At 41.2% G+C, this 13,306-nt stretch overlaps 1 protein-coding gene across 4 annotated transcripts in view; it reads right to left on the bottom strand.

The window, feature by feature from the left end:
• The window catches only part of POLR3B (RNA polymerase III subunit B), a 122,572-nt gene extending 109,605 nt beyond the window's left edge, over positions 1-12,967 (bottom strand). For all 4 annotated transcript variants that reach the window (XM_033427562.2, XM_033427561.2, XM_004269423.3 and 1 more), the window contains exons 1-6: positions 12,715-12,967; positions 9,110-9,142; positions 5,230-5,286; positions 5,081-5,145; positions 2,910-2,985; positions 179-279 (exon numbers count right to left, since the gene is read on the bottom strand). In XM_033427562.2, the coding sequence (XP_033283453.1) occupies positions 179-279; positions 2,910-2,985; positions 5,081-5,145; positions 5,230-5,286; positions 9,110-9,142; positions 12,715-12,786 (404 nt within the window). In that variant the 5' untranslated portion in view covers positions 12,787-12,967. The remainder of the gene's footprint in view (positions 1-178; positions 280-2,909; positions 2,986-5,080; positions 5,146-5,229; positions 5,287-9,109; positions 9,143-12,714) is intronic.
• Positions 12,968-13,306: the final 339 nt, after the last annotated feature.

Genomic DNA, 13,306 nt, shown 5'->3' with positions numbered 1-13,306 from the left:
TCCAAGTGCTGTACATGTGCTGACTCGCTGGACCCATAAAATAACCCCGTGAAGTAGGCTCCAACTCCCCCATTTTTCAGATGAGGAAATAGGGCAAGAAGAGCATTAGTACGTGCTCGCGATCACCTCACAGGGCCGCAATGCTGGCAGCGAGGCTCCAGGAGGTGTCAGTCCTCACCTGCCAATGGGTAAGGCGTTGCGGATGATCCTCTGGCTGCCTCGGGTGTATTCAATATCCACTGTGATGGGGGCGGAGTACGTCATGTCCCGCAACCGGCACTGAAAGAGAATCAGACAATCATGGCTCCTCCTCTCTGGAAAAGAAAGGATCCTGGCAGCCTCAAAGAGCTCTTCTCGAGTAGAAGTATGGCCCATGCTGGACTCTGATCCCTCCATGGAACACAGCTGCCCCTGTGCTGCCTTAAGGGCACTGGGAATTACAAGCTTACCTTCTCCATGAGGGGATGATGCCAGCCATGGATCTAGACACTGCCACAGCATCCCCACCCCTGCCAGCCCAGAAATGGGACAATAAGTCTGGTACTGATTTTCTTCTCACTGATCTGATGCCATCACCAGTCTGCTCCCATATCTCTGAAGCCATTAGATCATCCTTTGCAAACTGGGTCCTTGGAGAGTCATCAATATGGCTGCTTTATTCAAAATAGTTAACAACCAGTATAATAATAACTAAAGTATGTACACGCACAAACTAAAAGAATTAAACCATATTTCCTTTTATTCTCCAAACAAACTAAACTATATCACAAAATTCCTTTCCAAGGGATATGTCAGAGCATGAATCACTCAACACATCATTCTAACAATTTCTGAGTCACTTGCGGAACTTTAGAAATTGTTGGTGCGCGCTTTACTTTCACGTGGTGATGACTCACTAAGAGAAGCCCTTGCCTGGGCCATGATCAGGAAACCCCATCAAAATCTTCCGATGACTTCTCCATTATATTGATGGTCCTCAGGTGCCTTGCAGTCTCAAAAAGAGAATTTCTCTGAACCTCAACCATACAATTCATGATGCTGAATCCTCTCTCTGGCTTTTACTGCACCAAAGACAGATACAAACTTTTTCTAGCCTAACAGTGTCTAGGATTTAAAAATACTATATAGTCCTATTATTGACCAGTATATTACCTTATATTTAATTATATCAAGCCTCCTGCAGGCCTGACCAAAGGTAGGGTGGCATGATGATCAGAGTGTGGACTCTATTTTCTGTGCTCAAATCCTGGCTCTACCAATTAAGTCTTAAATAACCTTTCTGCATCTCAGTCTCCTCATATGTAAAACGGGAATGTGAATAATTTTAATTCCCAAGAGTATGAGTATATATTTTTAGAATGGTGCCTGGTACAGAGTACTATATAAATATTATCTCATTTTTGTTAATAAAACTAATGTAACACCCATGATAGGCAGATATTCATGGGTCTTAACAAACTCATCCCTTCAAATGGAACTGAAATTTGACAGAAGTGGTAAACATGGGGCCCCAAACTACCTCTGGGGCCCCCTCTGTCCCCCTCGAACTCTCTCTTATCAACAGGAATAGGGCTGTGTGGGTAGAGCCTGCAGTACCTGCACCCCCAGTCCTGCTGTGGGTCCCATGACTGCCCATCCACCTGCTCTCCCACGCTCCCCATCTCTCTAAGAGTCAATACCCTCCAAGAAATCTTTGCACCCTCTTTCTCTAATTGCAGTAATACCCATGTGTTTTCTTCAACATCAGGAATAATTATTATAATGACAATTGTGGCTTCAGCCTTCTTGAACTACTTCGAATTCTTCATCTTATCCCTTCTCTGAACCCAGTAATATACTAGTTTAGAAGGTGACTTGGAGATTGTTAATTGGCTGTTTAGTTCTTGAAAAATTGGAAAGTTCTCGCCAAATGGAAAGCGGAGGTGGGGAAAGCCAAATCGGGGCGCACAGTTTCCAACATCCAGTCCTCACTACTCCCTGTTCAGTCCAACGTCACATATTCGCCTTACCTATCATCTAGGCTGCAAACCCTGGTGTCTCTGTTTCATTTGTTTTGTTATTTTAATCCATAAGAGTATGAACTTGAGCAAAGATATTATGTCTTATTTCTTTTGTATCTTCCAATTTTGCAGCACAAAATAAATGTTCAATCAATACTCGGTGGTTAATACCAAAATTACCTATATAAAATATCTGGTTACTTGATCACACTTCCTATTTCACCTTGCTTAGACAACAACCATAGCACTCTAACACCTTACTTGTTCTTTACTAAAGATTCCTGTGCTATGTTCCCTAATTGCTATTTTAGCTTTACATTAATACAAACCAGAAAAATCTACAAAAATCATTTTCCTTCCTGAATCAATGCCCAATTATAGACACTAAGTGGAAGAATTTGAAGAGAAATCTAGAATCCGTTAAAAGCCAATAAACAGGGCTGTTCTAAAAGCCGTTGCCTGTAGCTCTTTTAAAACCCTGGCATTTACAATTTCTTCTCCTCTGCCTCTTCTGCTAGACCGTGAGTTCCTTGTCCTCAGTCCCTCTGCAAACGCAAGGCCTGCTGACCCTCAAAATACGCGCTAAGCGAGAAACCCCTGCAGGAACAGCACACCGCACCAGACACCAGTGGTCAGCAAGGAGCGGGGGTGGAGAGACCATGAAAAAACTCAGAAACAGGACATAAAAAAGACACAGTGACCTAACAGTGCAAGTTAACTAGGATTAAATGATAAACCAACTAATACAAAACTGTTTCCTAATACAGTATGGTATTATACAGGTGCTTATTTATTTTGGTTATCTTGTCTCATAAGAGATTTTTTCCCATTTTTTAAGAATATATTTTAAGGGCACTGACTCTTCCAGTTAAACCAAACAAATCCAATTAAATTAAGGTTGATAATTACCTCATGAGGGGACACTGGTCTAGTTACATTGAAGCTTTCTTCAACATCAGGAAGCCCGACATAGATATTAAGATATCTGAAAAGCAAGTTATTCCAGAACCAATTACAGTTCTTCAAAGAACATATAAACAATCAAGCTATTTTCCTCCCGAATACAAGATTGCCCTTTGACAAATGCTTATCTTGCAGAGGATGACAAATTAACAAATTAACAAATTATAATTGGAGATCTTAAAGTCATAGAACACACAGTTTACAAAAGAGAGAAAATGTTATCAAGTTATCTTTAAAAAAAATACTGTAAATCTCTTTACAAAAATATTGAAACTATAGCTCCCTACAAATGATACTTAAGGAAAAAAGCAAATGCAAAAGAGTAGCTATAGTGCACTACCATTCTCATAAGAAAGGATACGGAGGAAAAAATATATGTGCTCATTTGTGCAAAAGAAACAGGAAGAAGAAAGCAGAAACTAAAGAGACGGGTTACCTACAGGGAGCACTGGGAACATGGTGGGAAGAACTGGAAGGGGAGGGACAATTTTCTGAATAGACTTTTTTCTATAGGTCTAACTCTTACAGCCATAATAATGTCTCACATACCCAAAATGGCATACAAACCTTACTGCACTACAAATGAATAATATAATGGCACTGAAAAGGTAAGAAAGAAAATAACTAACCTGAGTAACTTTAGAAAACAGTATTTTGATTGGATACAGCAAAGACAGAAAAGCAGTATACAAGTATTAGTAAATTTTATTCTCACAGAGTGATGAATTAACAATTCTGAAACTACTTTATGTATATCCTAGGACTGAATAAGTAAGTAAATATAGCTCTGTCTACTAAGACTTTAGTACCCATATCTTGGTGTCTAAACACTACTCTCCAATAAAAGAGACTAAAGCTCCTTGGAGAAATGACTGATTCCAGGCTGGGACAGGAAAAATACTAGATGAACCACATCTCATGGTACCAGAAAGTAGAGGAGTGCTCGAAAATTCACAGGGGCATGTTGAAAGGATGCAGCAGTCAACTTGATGAATCTCCCTATGGCCAAATCTGGGACCATTTGAGAAATAAAACAATGACAGTACTGGATTACGATGCATAGAATAAAATAAACATCCATGAGTTCATATTAATATAAATAAAATTACAGATAGAGAGTAAATGAGGGGAAGAAAAAGCTCTTCCTCACAGTAGAATTCTAATATTAATGTAGAAAGAATGATGGAAATAGAGACTTGCCAATAGGTAAACACCACAGCAATTACTGTTGTAGGTAACTGCTACAACAATCATCAATGCATGCTAAAGGTAGTGGGTAAAGTGCAATGAGAAATAAGATATTTGCATAGTCTCGAAGGATCACCTTATAAGATAGTGATTAATTACTGAAGGAAAAATTAGTAACTTTACAGTAGAGAAACCTGGGAGATACCATCTTAATCAAGTGAACAAAGTTAAAATCACCAGCCGTTAAATATACTGACATCTGTACCCCCTGATATGGTACAGTGAGAATGACATGAAGCATCGCTTCTGTGGTATTCTGGCCAAAAAGGCATAACCCAATGTAGCCACAAGCAAATACCGCACAAACCCGAATCAAGGACTTTCTACAAAACGACTGACCAGAATTCTTCAAAAGTGTCAAGGTCATGAAAGACCAAGAGAGCTTGAAGAACTGTCATAGATTGGAGAGGATGAAGGAGACATATGACATCTGAACATAATGCAGGTCCTGGATTGAATCCTGGACCAGAAAAAGGACATTAGTGGGAAAACTAAGATTTGTAGATTAGTCAACAGTATTGTATCAGTGCTAATTTCCTAGTTTTGCTAATTATGCTATGGCTACATAAGATGTTAATATTAGTATAAACTGGGTGAAGTGTAACATGGGAACTCCTTGTCCTCTTTTTGTAATTTTCCTCTAAAATTGTTTTTAAAAAAGTTTAAACCTAATAGTTTCAGTAACTGTTCACTCATAACTACCTGTTATCCTTAGCTTACCAATTAAAAATTAAGCATTTGATAAATATCTTCCTATCAAACAGATAAAAGGAGAATTATGTTAAAAGAGTTTTGACAGCAACTACATTCACTATAAGAAAAGGTTAGACACAATCAAAATAGCAAATTAAGAGCAGTTGCTTCCTTACTTTAAGTACCACATGGGGTCAGCATCACTCGTAACCTTTTCATTGGCTTTCATTATTTTCTTTATCTGCAGGGGAAAGAGTAACATGAGGAAAGACTCTGGCTTCCAGTTAATTCTTAACCATATCCTTTTCCAAGATCTGATGCTTACCTCTACATTAATGAAATAGTTAAATGAATCTATATGCTGTTTCACAAGGCCTTTCACCTAAACAGATAAAAAGTAAAAAGTAGGTTAGCAACAAAATAGCAGATTACACAATGGATCTCACGTGATCCATAAATTTTCCTCAAAACCAAAGTGAGAAAAAAAATCCATGAATTTTACTTAGCAAAGCTTTACATTTATGTGTCCTCACTCCATCTCTCCTCCATCTTACTAGAACACCCTCAAATTTTCCTCCCTGAAAAACAGTCTGACCTTTGGAATTCAAGATATGAGTACCTGAATATACCTAATGACTCCCCATGAGCTAACAAATAAGGCAGGATTTTCCCTACATGCTTTGAATTTACAAAAAAAATCCCAGAAACAAATACAGCAGTTGAGCATCATCTCTTCAACCCTCAAACAACGTCTATTTTCTTTCTTGTCTTGCTCCTATGTAAGCAGTTTTATGATTTCCACATATCTGTCTTTCATATCACTTTTAGAAGAATGAAGGGAAAAAACAAGGATCTCTATTAAGAAAACCAAAAATAATTGCATTTAAAATTGGAAGCAGAGTGAACATCAGGGACCTAAGATCGACCAGCTGGCAGCGACTTCCTTTCATCTCAGAAGTCAGTATGGCTGCACAAAGCGCTATGAAAAACACTGAAACGATAAACACATAGAATCCAGTCTTAGGATTTAAAGGACTGTAATGTTCATCATTTTACATTAATCTTCAAACACAATTAGTTCAACATTTCTAGAACACTCTCAACAGACAGATAATCACAGGGCCTTTGCTTTAATTCCACCTCCTTATTCAGGATCTCACTGGCTTACAAAGCAGTCATCCTATTATGAAATAGTTCTGATAGTTAGGGGAAAAATTCACCCTTACAATGATCTGCAGTCTGCCTTCCCACAGTTTCCACCCCTGGGGCTTAACTGTCTTTTCTGGAGAAAATGCCTGCTCTACCACAGTCTGTTGAGTGATCACCTCTCTCTTTCACGTTCTCACTTCCAGGCTGAACAGGCACTTCCACTATTTCTCACAGGCATGCCTTCCAGACCCCTCAGCAGCCCATGAACCACTCCTGAGTGGGCTCCACGTTGTCATCACATGGACGTTAATCCTCCACAGCCTGACCAGTGTACAGTGGGGCGACTACGTACCTCCCTCACTCTGGATATTTTACCACTGCTATTAAAAAACAAGGTCACATTACAGGCTGATCAACTAGAACTCAAAAGGTAATTGTTTATGTTCACAAAAGAATGCTATTAAGTCAAGCACACCCCCTTTGGTACTTGTGCAAAACTAAGAGGGACTTACAGGAGTCCCTCTTCACTGCTGTCACCCCAACCTAACATTCCAAGTCTGGATTCTACCTGCCCACAGCACTGCAGCCTCACAGGCTTCAAGTTCCTGTCTTCAGTTACATATTAAAAATCTTTACATTTTTGTTCTTGGACAAATATATTTCAAGGTGGTCTGAGTAAAAGAGAACCCCAACTTTAAATGAATGAAATAGCTGTAGTCTCATGTCTCTGTTAAGTTCTCTACCTTGTCAACTACAAAGTGGCATTTTCCATTGGCACCTGCCATCTAAGCACTAATACTCTAGTCGACAGTTCAGAAGACTGAAGGTTTGAGTCCCTTCAAGGTTGCCATAGTAACTGTCGAGTTAAAAAACATGCACAACATGAGAGTTGCGAGTTAAGTTTTATTTGGGGCAAAATGAGGACTACAGCCAGGAGATAGCATCCCAGATAGCTCTGAGAAACTTCTCCAAAGACGCAGGGGGTCAGGTCAGTATACATGTGATTTTGGTGAAGGGGGAGCACATGCAATCGAGCACACATTCTTCGCAGAAAGTTTCTGCTACTCTCGTGAAGGTTACTGCTAGTCACGAGGCGCAACGTCACCATGAAGGATTTTAGTGCTTTTCTAGATACTAAGAGATGCAAGAATTGGGCTCATAAAATTGGCTCCTGAAAATATCTAACTATTGGGCTTCCCTAGTGGCGCAGTGGTTAAGAATCTGCCTGCCAAGGCAGAGGACACGGGTTCGAGCCCTGGTCCGGGAAGATCCCACATGCCGCGGAAGAACTAAGCCCGTGCGCCACAACTATTGAAGCCCGTGTGCCTAGAGCCCGTGCTCCGCAACAAGAGAAGACACCACAGTGAGAAGCCCGTGCACCACAACAAAGAGTAGCCCCCACTGACCACAACTAGAGAAAGCCCGTGCACAGCAACGAAGACCCAACGCAGCCAAAAATAAAAATAAATTAAAAAAATATATATCTAACTATCTGAAGACCTGTTTTGCCAGTTTTTCCTAGAGCACACAGTGCCTCATTTCTGCTCTCCACCCTGAACTCCTTTCAGGGGGTGTTGAAAGTCAGCAGCTGTAGCAGCACATGATTTAATCCTTGTAGAGGTAGATGGCAAGTGCCAATGGAAAATGCCAATATGTAGTAGACAACCTCTTCTTGGACCACATACCACCAACTGTCTCCTCTTTTTTGAATCATAAATCCTATCCCTTCTCCTCTGCTTATGCGTATGTGTGTGTATATATATATATATATATATAGTTCCCTTTGAAAAAGAAAAAAGTCATAATTAACAACAACAACAACAACAAAAACTTCCCTTGACCTTACTATCATTTTATTTCATTTTTGGTTACTTAAAACTTCTTCAAGAGCTTCCTATTGCTGTTAGAAGAAAAGCCAAAATCCTTCACATCAAACTCCTTAACCATAAAATCTGGTCAGAAATCTGGCCCTGACAGCTTCCCAGCTTCATCTCCCAGCACTCTCCCTTCTGCCTATTAACAGAAAACTAAGTTGGACAAAACTCTCCTCATTTTTCAAGTCTTCATTCTTTCACTTAGCGAGATGCTTCCAAGATTCATCCATGTTGTAGTGTATGTCAGCACTTGATTTCTTTTTATTGCCAGATACTATTCCATTGTATGGATAGACCATATTTTATTTATCCATCCATTAGCTGGTGTTCACGTGAGTTGTTTACACTTTTTGGCTATTATGAATAATGCTGCTATGAACATCTGTGTACAAGTTTTTGCACGGACATGTTTTCATTTATCTTGAGTAAATACCTAGGAGTAGAATCGCAGGATCAGACAGTAACTATGTTTAACCATATGATGAACTGCCAGGCTGCTTTCCCAAGCGGCTGCAACATTCTACATTCCCATCAGTAGAGCGTTAGGATTCTGATTGCTCCACATCCTCATCAACACTTGCTACTGTCTTTTTTTGACTATAACCATCCTACTGTGTGTCAAGTGGTCTATCATTGTAGAACCTGCTACTACTCAGCATAAGCTCTTTAAAACTGAAATTCAATAATAATAGGAATCGTATAATCTGTAGTTCCTCTGTCTAGCCACTCACCCATTCCAGCCAAGCAGACTGGACTCTGTTTCCTACAGACCCCGTGAAGGCTCCTCCTGAGCACCTTTATTAAGCCATGCTCCCTGCATCCTACCTTTCAGCTCAGTTAATTCCTTTCCTCTTAAGATGTGGCTTACATCTCACCTCCTTTGGGAGGCCCTCTCTGACCACTTGTGGCATCACTCTTGCCAACAGCACTTTGGTTTGTATTATTCATGTGCCATGCTACAACGTATACAACTTCCTATCTCTAAAATTAGATTAGCAATCCCCTAACTAGTATTTTATAGACAGGGATACTGCCTTATAATTTCTTGTACTTCTAAACCCTAGAAAAGCACACAGTTGTACAAAGTCAAAAAATGTTGGTGAAAAAAAATTAATTTTAAAAAAGGCTTATTTCTTCACTCTTCATTGGAAAAACAACTAATTATTATTAAATATTAATTACCTTTAAAAATGCTGGAAGCAGCCGCCATTTTTCCTGTGAATCAGAACAATAAAAGTATCAGAACTCTGTGCTAGCAATCACAATATTTTCATGAGAAGTTACTTTAATGTACCCAAAATGACTCACTTCATCACAGTAAGCAAAAGAAAGTAAATGAAAACGAACAATTTTTACATTGCAACCACTTTTATGGAAACCATATATGTGCTGTGTATGTACATGTATACAAACATGTACACACACAAGTATACATAAACCACAGATTTCTTAAATAGAATATACTTTAATCTCTTCTTGGTGACTCAAGATTCCAAGTACTTTTTATCTTTATTTTATTCTCATGACACTTCCTGAGTAAGCAGGGTTTGCCAGTCTGAGGAAGGGTGAGTAAGTTTCAGAGAGGCTGGTGTGGAAGCTAGGTCTCTCAACCCAAAGGGAGTTCTTTCTCCCCCTTATTTTTTCTCAACTAGTGCCTGGTCAGAGCTCAGGCTGCAGAAGGATATCACATGGTGTCCACCTCCTACTTTAAATGGTTGCAAACTGCCACACTTCTTGAGTTCTTAGGCCTGCTCTTCACACATTCCTGAGGTGTAAACAGCCTACCATGATAAGACTCTTCATGAATGGTATCTAATCTGTTAATGGGAAATCTGACAAATGGTTAGAACTGAGTCTTAAGTAAGAATACACAGCTTCTGAGTAAGGGCTCCAGGATCATGTAAGACTTCCCAAGAACTGTAAACTTTTTTACTTTGAGTAACAGGAGAAGCATTGGAAGGTTTTGAGCAAAAGAGTGACAAGATGATGTGACTCATTTTAACTGGATCACTCTAGCTGCTGGGGTGAGAACAGGCAAGGTTAGAAGGAGGGAGATCATTTAGGAGTTCACTGCAATACTCCAGGCTGATAACAATATGGGTAGTGAGAAACTGTTGGCTAGGAAACTCAATGTGAAGTTAGAGCCAACAGGACTTGACAGTAGATTAGATGGAGACTCTGAGAGAAAGAAGAGTTGAGACGGACACCTTAGAGTTGCCATTTCTGGAGATGAGGAGGACGCTGGATGTCTGGATGCTGTCAGAGCAGCAGGTTTAGGTGTGCAGGGGTCATCAGGAGTTTGGTTGGGGGCATGTTAAGTTTGAGATATCCATTTGTCTATTTGGAGATGCCAAATAGACAACAAATATAGGTCTGGAACTTGGGAAGAGAGTGGCATGGAGATCTAAATCAGGGAGAGGTCAGCAAATGGAGGGTAGTTAAAGCTGTGTAACAGATGAAATCACGTGGAGAAGAGTTCCATGAAGTGAGATCAAAAACACTCCAACGTTTAGAGATGAGGAGCAGAAAGCACATCCAGCAAAGAAGAGTGAGGAATGGCCTGAGAGGGAGGCAGACGACCTGGAAAAAGTAAAAACATTTTTCAAGAAAAAAGGTAGGTGGGGGCAGGGGGTACGTAAGAAATCTCTATACCTTCCTCTCAATTTTGCTGTGAACCTGAAACTTCTCTAAAAAAAGTCAAATCTTAAAAAAAAAAAAAAGAAGTTGAGTCTGGCAAAACTCATCTATGATGATCGAAATCAAAAGGTGTGGTACGGCACAAACTGAAAAGGGAACTTTGTCGGATGCTGAAAATGTTCTATATCTTGTGTGGGGTGCTAGTCATTTGGGTATACATAACTGTCAAAACTAATGTAAATGAACACTTAGTACTCATGCATCTTACTGTATGTAAATCTACAAAGAAGAATGCGAGAAAAATCAGAGAAGACTATATGAGGAGAGTAGAAAGATCTTGAGGAGATCTGGGTGGGGGAGGGGCAGAAACAGGTTAGAGAAGTAAGCAGTGGCCAAAATGAGAAAAGGACTCATATAAGTATGGTAAGGACTTTAGATTTTGCCCTGAGAGCAATGGGCAGACTGAAGAATTTTAACCAAGGGAGCAACGTGATCATATCTGCCTGTTTAAACTGATGGCTCTGGCTACAGAGCAGAGAACAGACTGTTGGAATGGGACAAGTCAGGAGCCTAGGAAATAAGAGATGACAGTGGTTCAGACTTGGAGAACAGAAGAAAGGAAGTTTCAGAATTGAGTACATTTTGTAGTTGGGGGCCCTTAAGATGGGACGGTGGATTGGATGCAGAGGGCCAGGAAAAGGAACTGTTATTCCTGAATCAGAAGACTGGAAATGTAGTACTGGTCCCTTCACAGCTGTGCAAATTCAGACAAGACACAGAAATCCTTTAGGCTTATTCCTTCAGCTCTCTGGAGAAGCAGTCCAGTCAGCACTTAAGGATGAGGGCTCTGGAGTCTGACTGCCAGGGTCTAAAATACAGATCAGCCATTTAACAACCTTCTGAAACTGGGTGAGTTACTTAACCTCTCTGAGCCTTAAAAATCTTCACTGGCAAAATGGGGCAAAAATATTACTTGCTTCAGATGATTAAATAACATAATGCTCGTTAGGCTTGAACAGAGCTGGCACATACGTGCTCAGTAAATGCTGGCTCTTAAATAGCTGTTCAAGAGCTAAAAATTCAGATCAACTATACTCCAATATAAAAAAAAAAGTTAAAAATCCAGTATTGCCCAATGAAGATCAGCAGTGTATTGCAGGCACTCACAGATTGAATCTAACAGACTGATTGTAATTCCTTTATTTGCCGAATAATTATTAAAGAAACAGATTTACTGATCCTGTCGGCCATTCTCCTCCTTAAACTTGTCAGTGGCATCCCAGCCCTCCTTTAGATGTCTAACAAAACCTTTCATAATCAGGATCCTTATCTGTCACCCTTAAATCTCTCCTCTACTTTTCTCCACTCCAGTACTACTGGATTTAATTCCTTAAAAACAGATGGTCTCGCCTCCAGGCTTCCAGTGTCCTGTTCCCTCTACCTGAATCTCTCCCTTGACTATTTCTCCACTTCCCATCCCATGCCAACTAAGATTTTGAGGCCCAGAGAAGTTATATGTACCTTTCCAGAAAATAAAATTACGTCAACATCTGAACTTCATTAGGCAGCTCACTGTAGGGCAGTTATCCTTAACTTCTGAGAATCTGATGAAAGCTACGGGGCTACTCCCCCGAAAACACCTAGGCAAAATTTGGAGTAAATTTTCTCGGCGTTTAAAATACTCCTGCAGCCCAAACTTGAGTTCCAGGTGAAAAGGAAAAATTACTAGCCTGGGATTCAGACGTCTGGTTTTGCCACCACAGCCAGCTGTGGGACCTCACCAAAGTGGCCTAAGCTCCCTGGACCTCATTATCCCTTATAAGCCGTCAAAGATGCAATATGTCCCCCCAAGGTGGGGGAGAGTCAGTCCTCCCCTGATAACACACGAACACTGGAATGCGTCCAGCCCGAGAGCCGTGCGCGGAGCCGCTGGGTCTGCGCGGCGGCTGACATCTCCCCTCAGCTTGACCCTGCACGAACAGCAGTGGCCGGCTCTGAAGATGACCCGCGCGGAGCCCCAAGCACGCGCGGAGTCCTGAGCATGCGCTGAAGATGCGGCCCGCCCCCCTCCGCGGCCAGAGTTCTCGGGGCAACGCCTCCCGGGGACGCATGCCAGCCTCTCTTCCGTTCTACGCGTGCCCTGCCCTCACCTCTACAGTCGGGATCGGCGCGGCCAGCTGCTCCGGGGTCAAGTTCCCAAACTCCTCCGCAAGCACGTCCATGCTGTTCACGACAAAGGAAGGAGCAAACAGAACCCTCACGCGCGCCTTCGCTGCGCCAGCCAAACTGCTGTACCCGTGGAGAGCGGTGCGCGGTGGCCTAAATAGTCCCCGCCGCGCAACTTAATTGGAGCCGCGGAAGAAAGGTTCCGCCTGCTCTCGGTCAGAACCTGCGGTTGAACCCGGATGTGGCTGAGGCGGAGCTTGGAAACTGCGACCCCTGGTGTCGCTCGGAAGTCTCGCCTGGGTAATCTTAAACCCCAGCGGACAGATTTTGGCAGTTATCCCACAATCAAGACCAACAACGCGTATTGTCATTTTAAAAATAATTCAAAGAAAACGGTAAATGGATAATTTGCACAACTTGAGCCACCGAGGCATCGAATTCATTTAATTTAAGCCCAAACTACACATTGTATAGTATGGAAAAAATAGGAAATTTACCAAATGCCTAGTAGGAGGGGATTGGTTAAAAAATTAAGGTACATGCGTGTGATGGCCTATTATACAATCATTAAAATGA

Source organism: Orcinus orca, chromosome 11 (genome assembly GCF_937001465.1).
Source record: "Orcinus orca chromosome 11, mOrcOrc1.1, whole genome shotgun sequence".
In the NCBI taxonomy this organism is placed as follows: Eukaryota; Metazoa; Chordata; class Mammalia; order Artiodactyla; family Delphinidae; genus Orcinus; species Orcinus orca.
The sequence above is the reverse complement of the archived record's forward strand: the minus strand, read 5'-3'. Positions and strand labels throughout refer to the sequence as shown.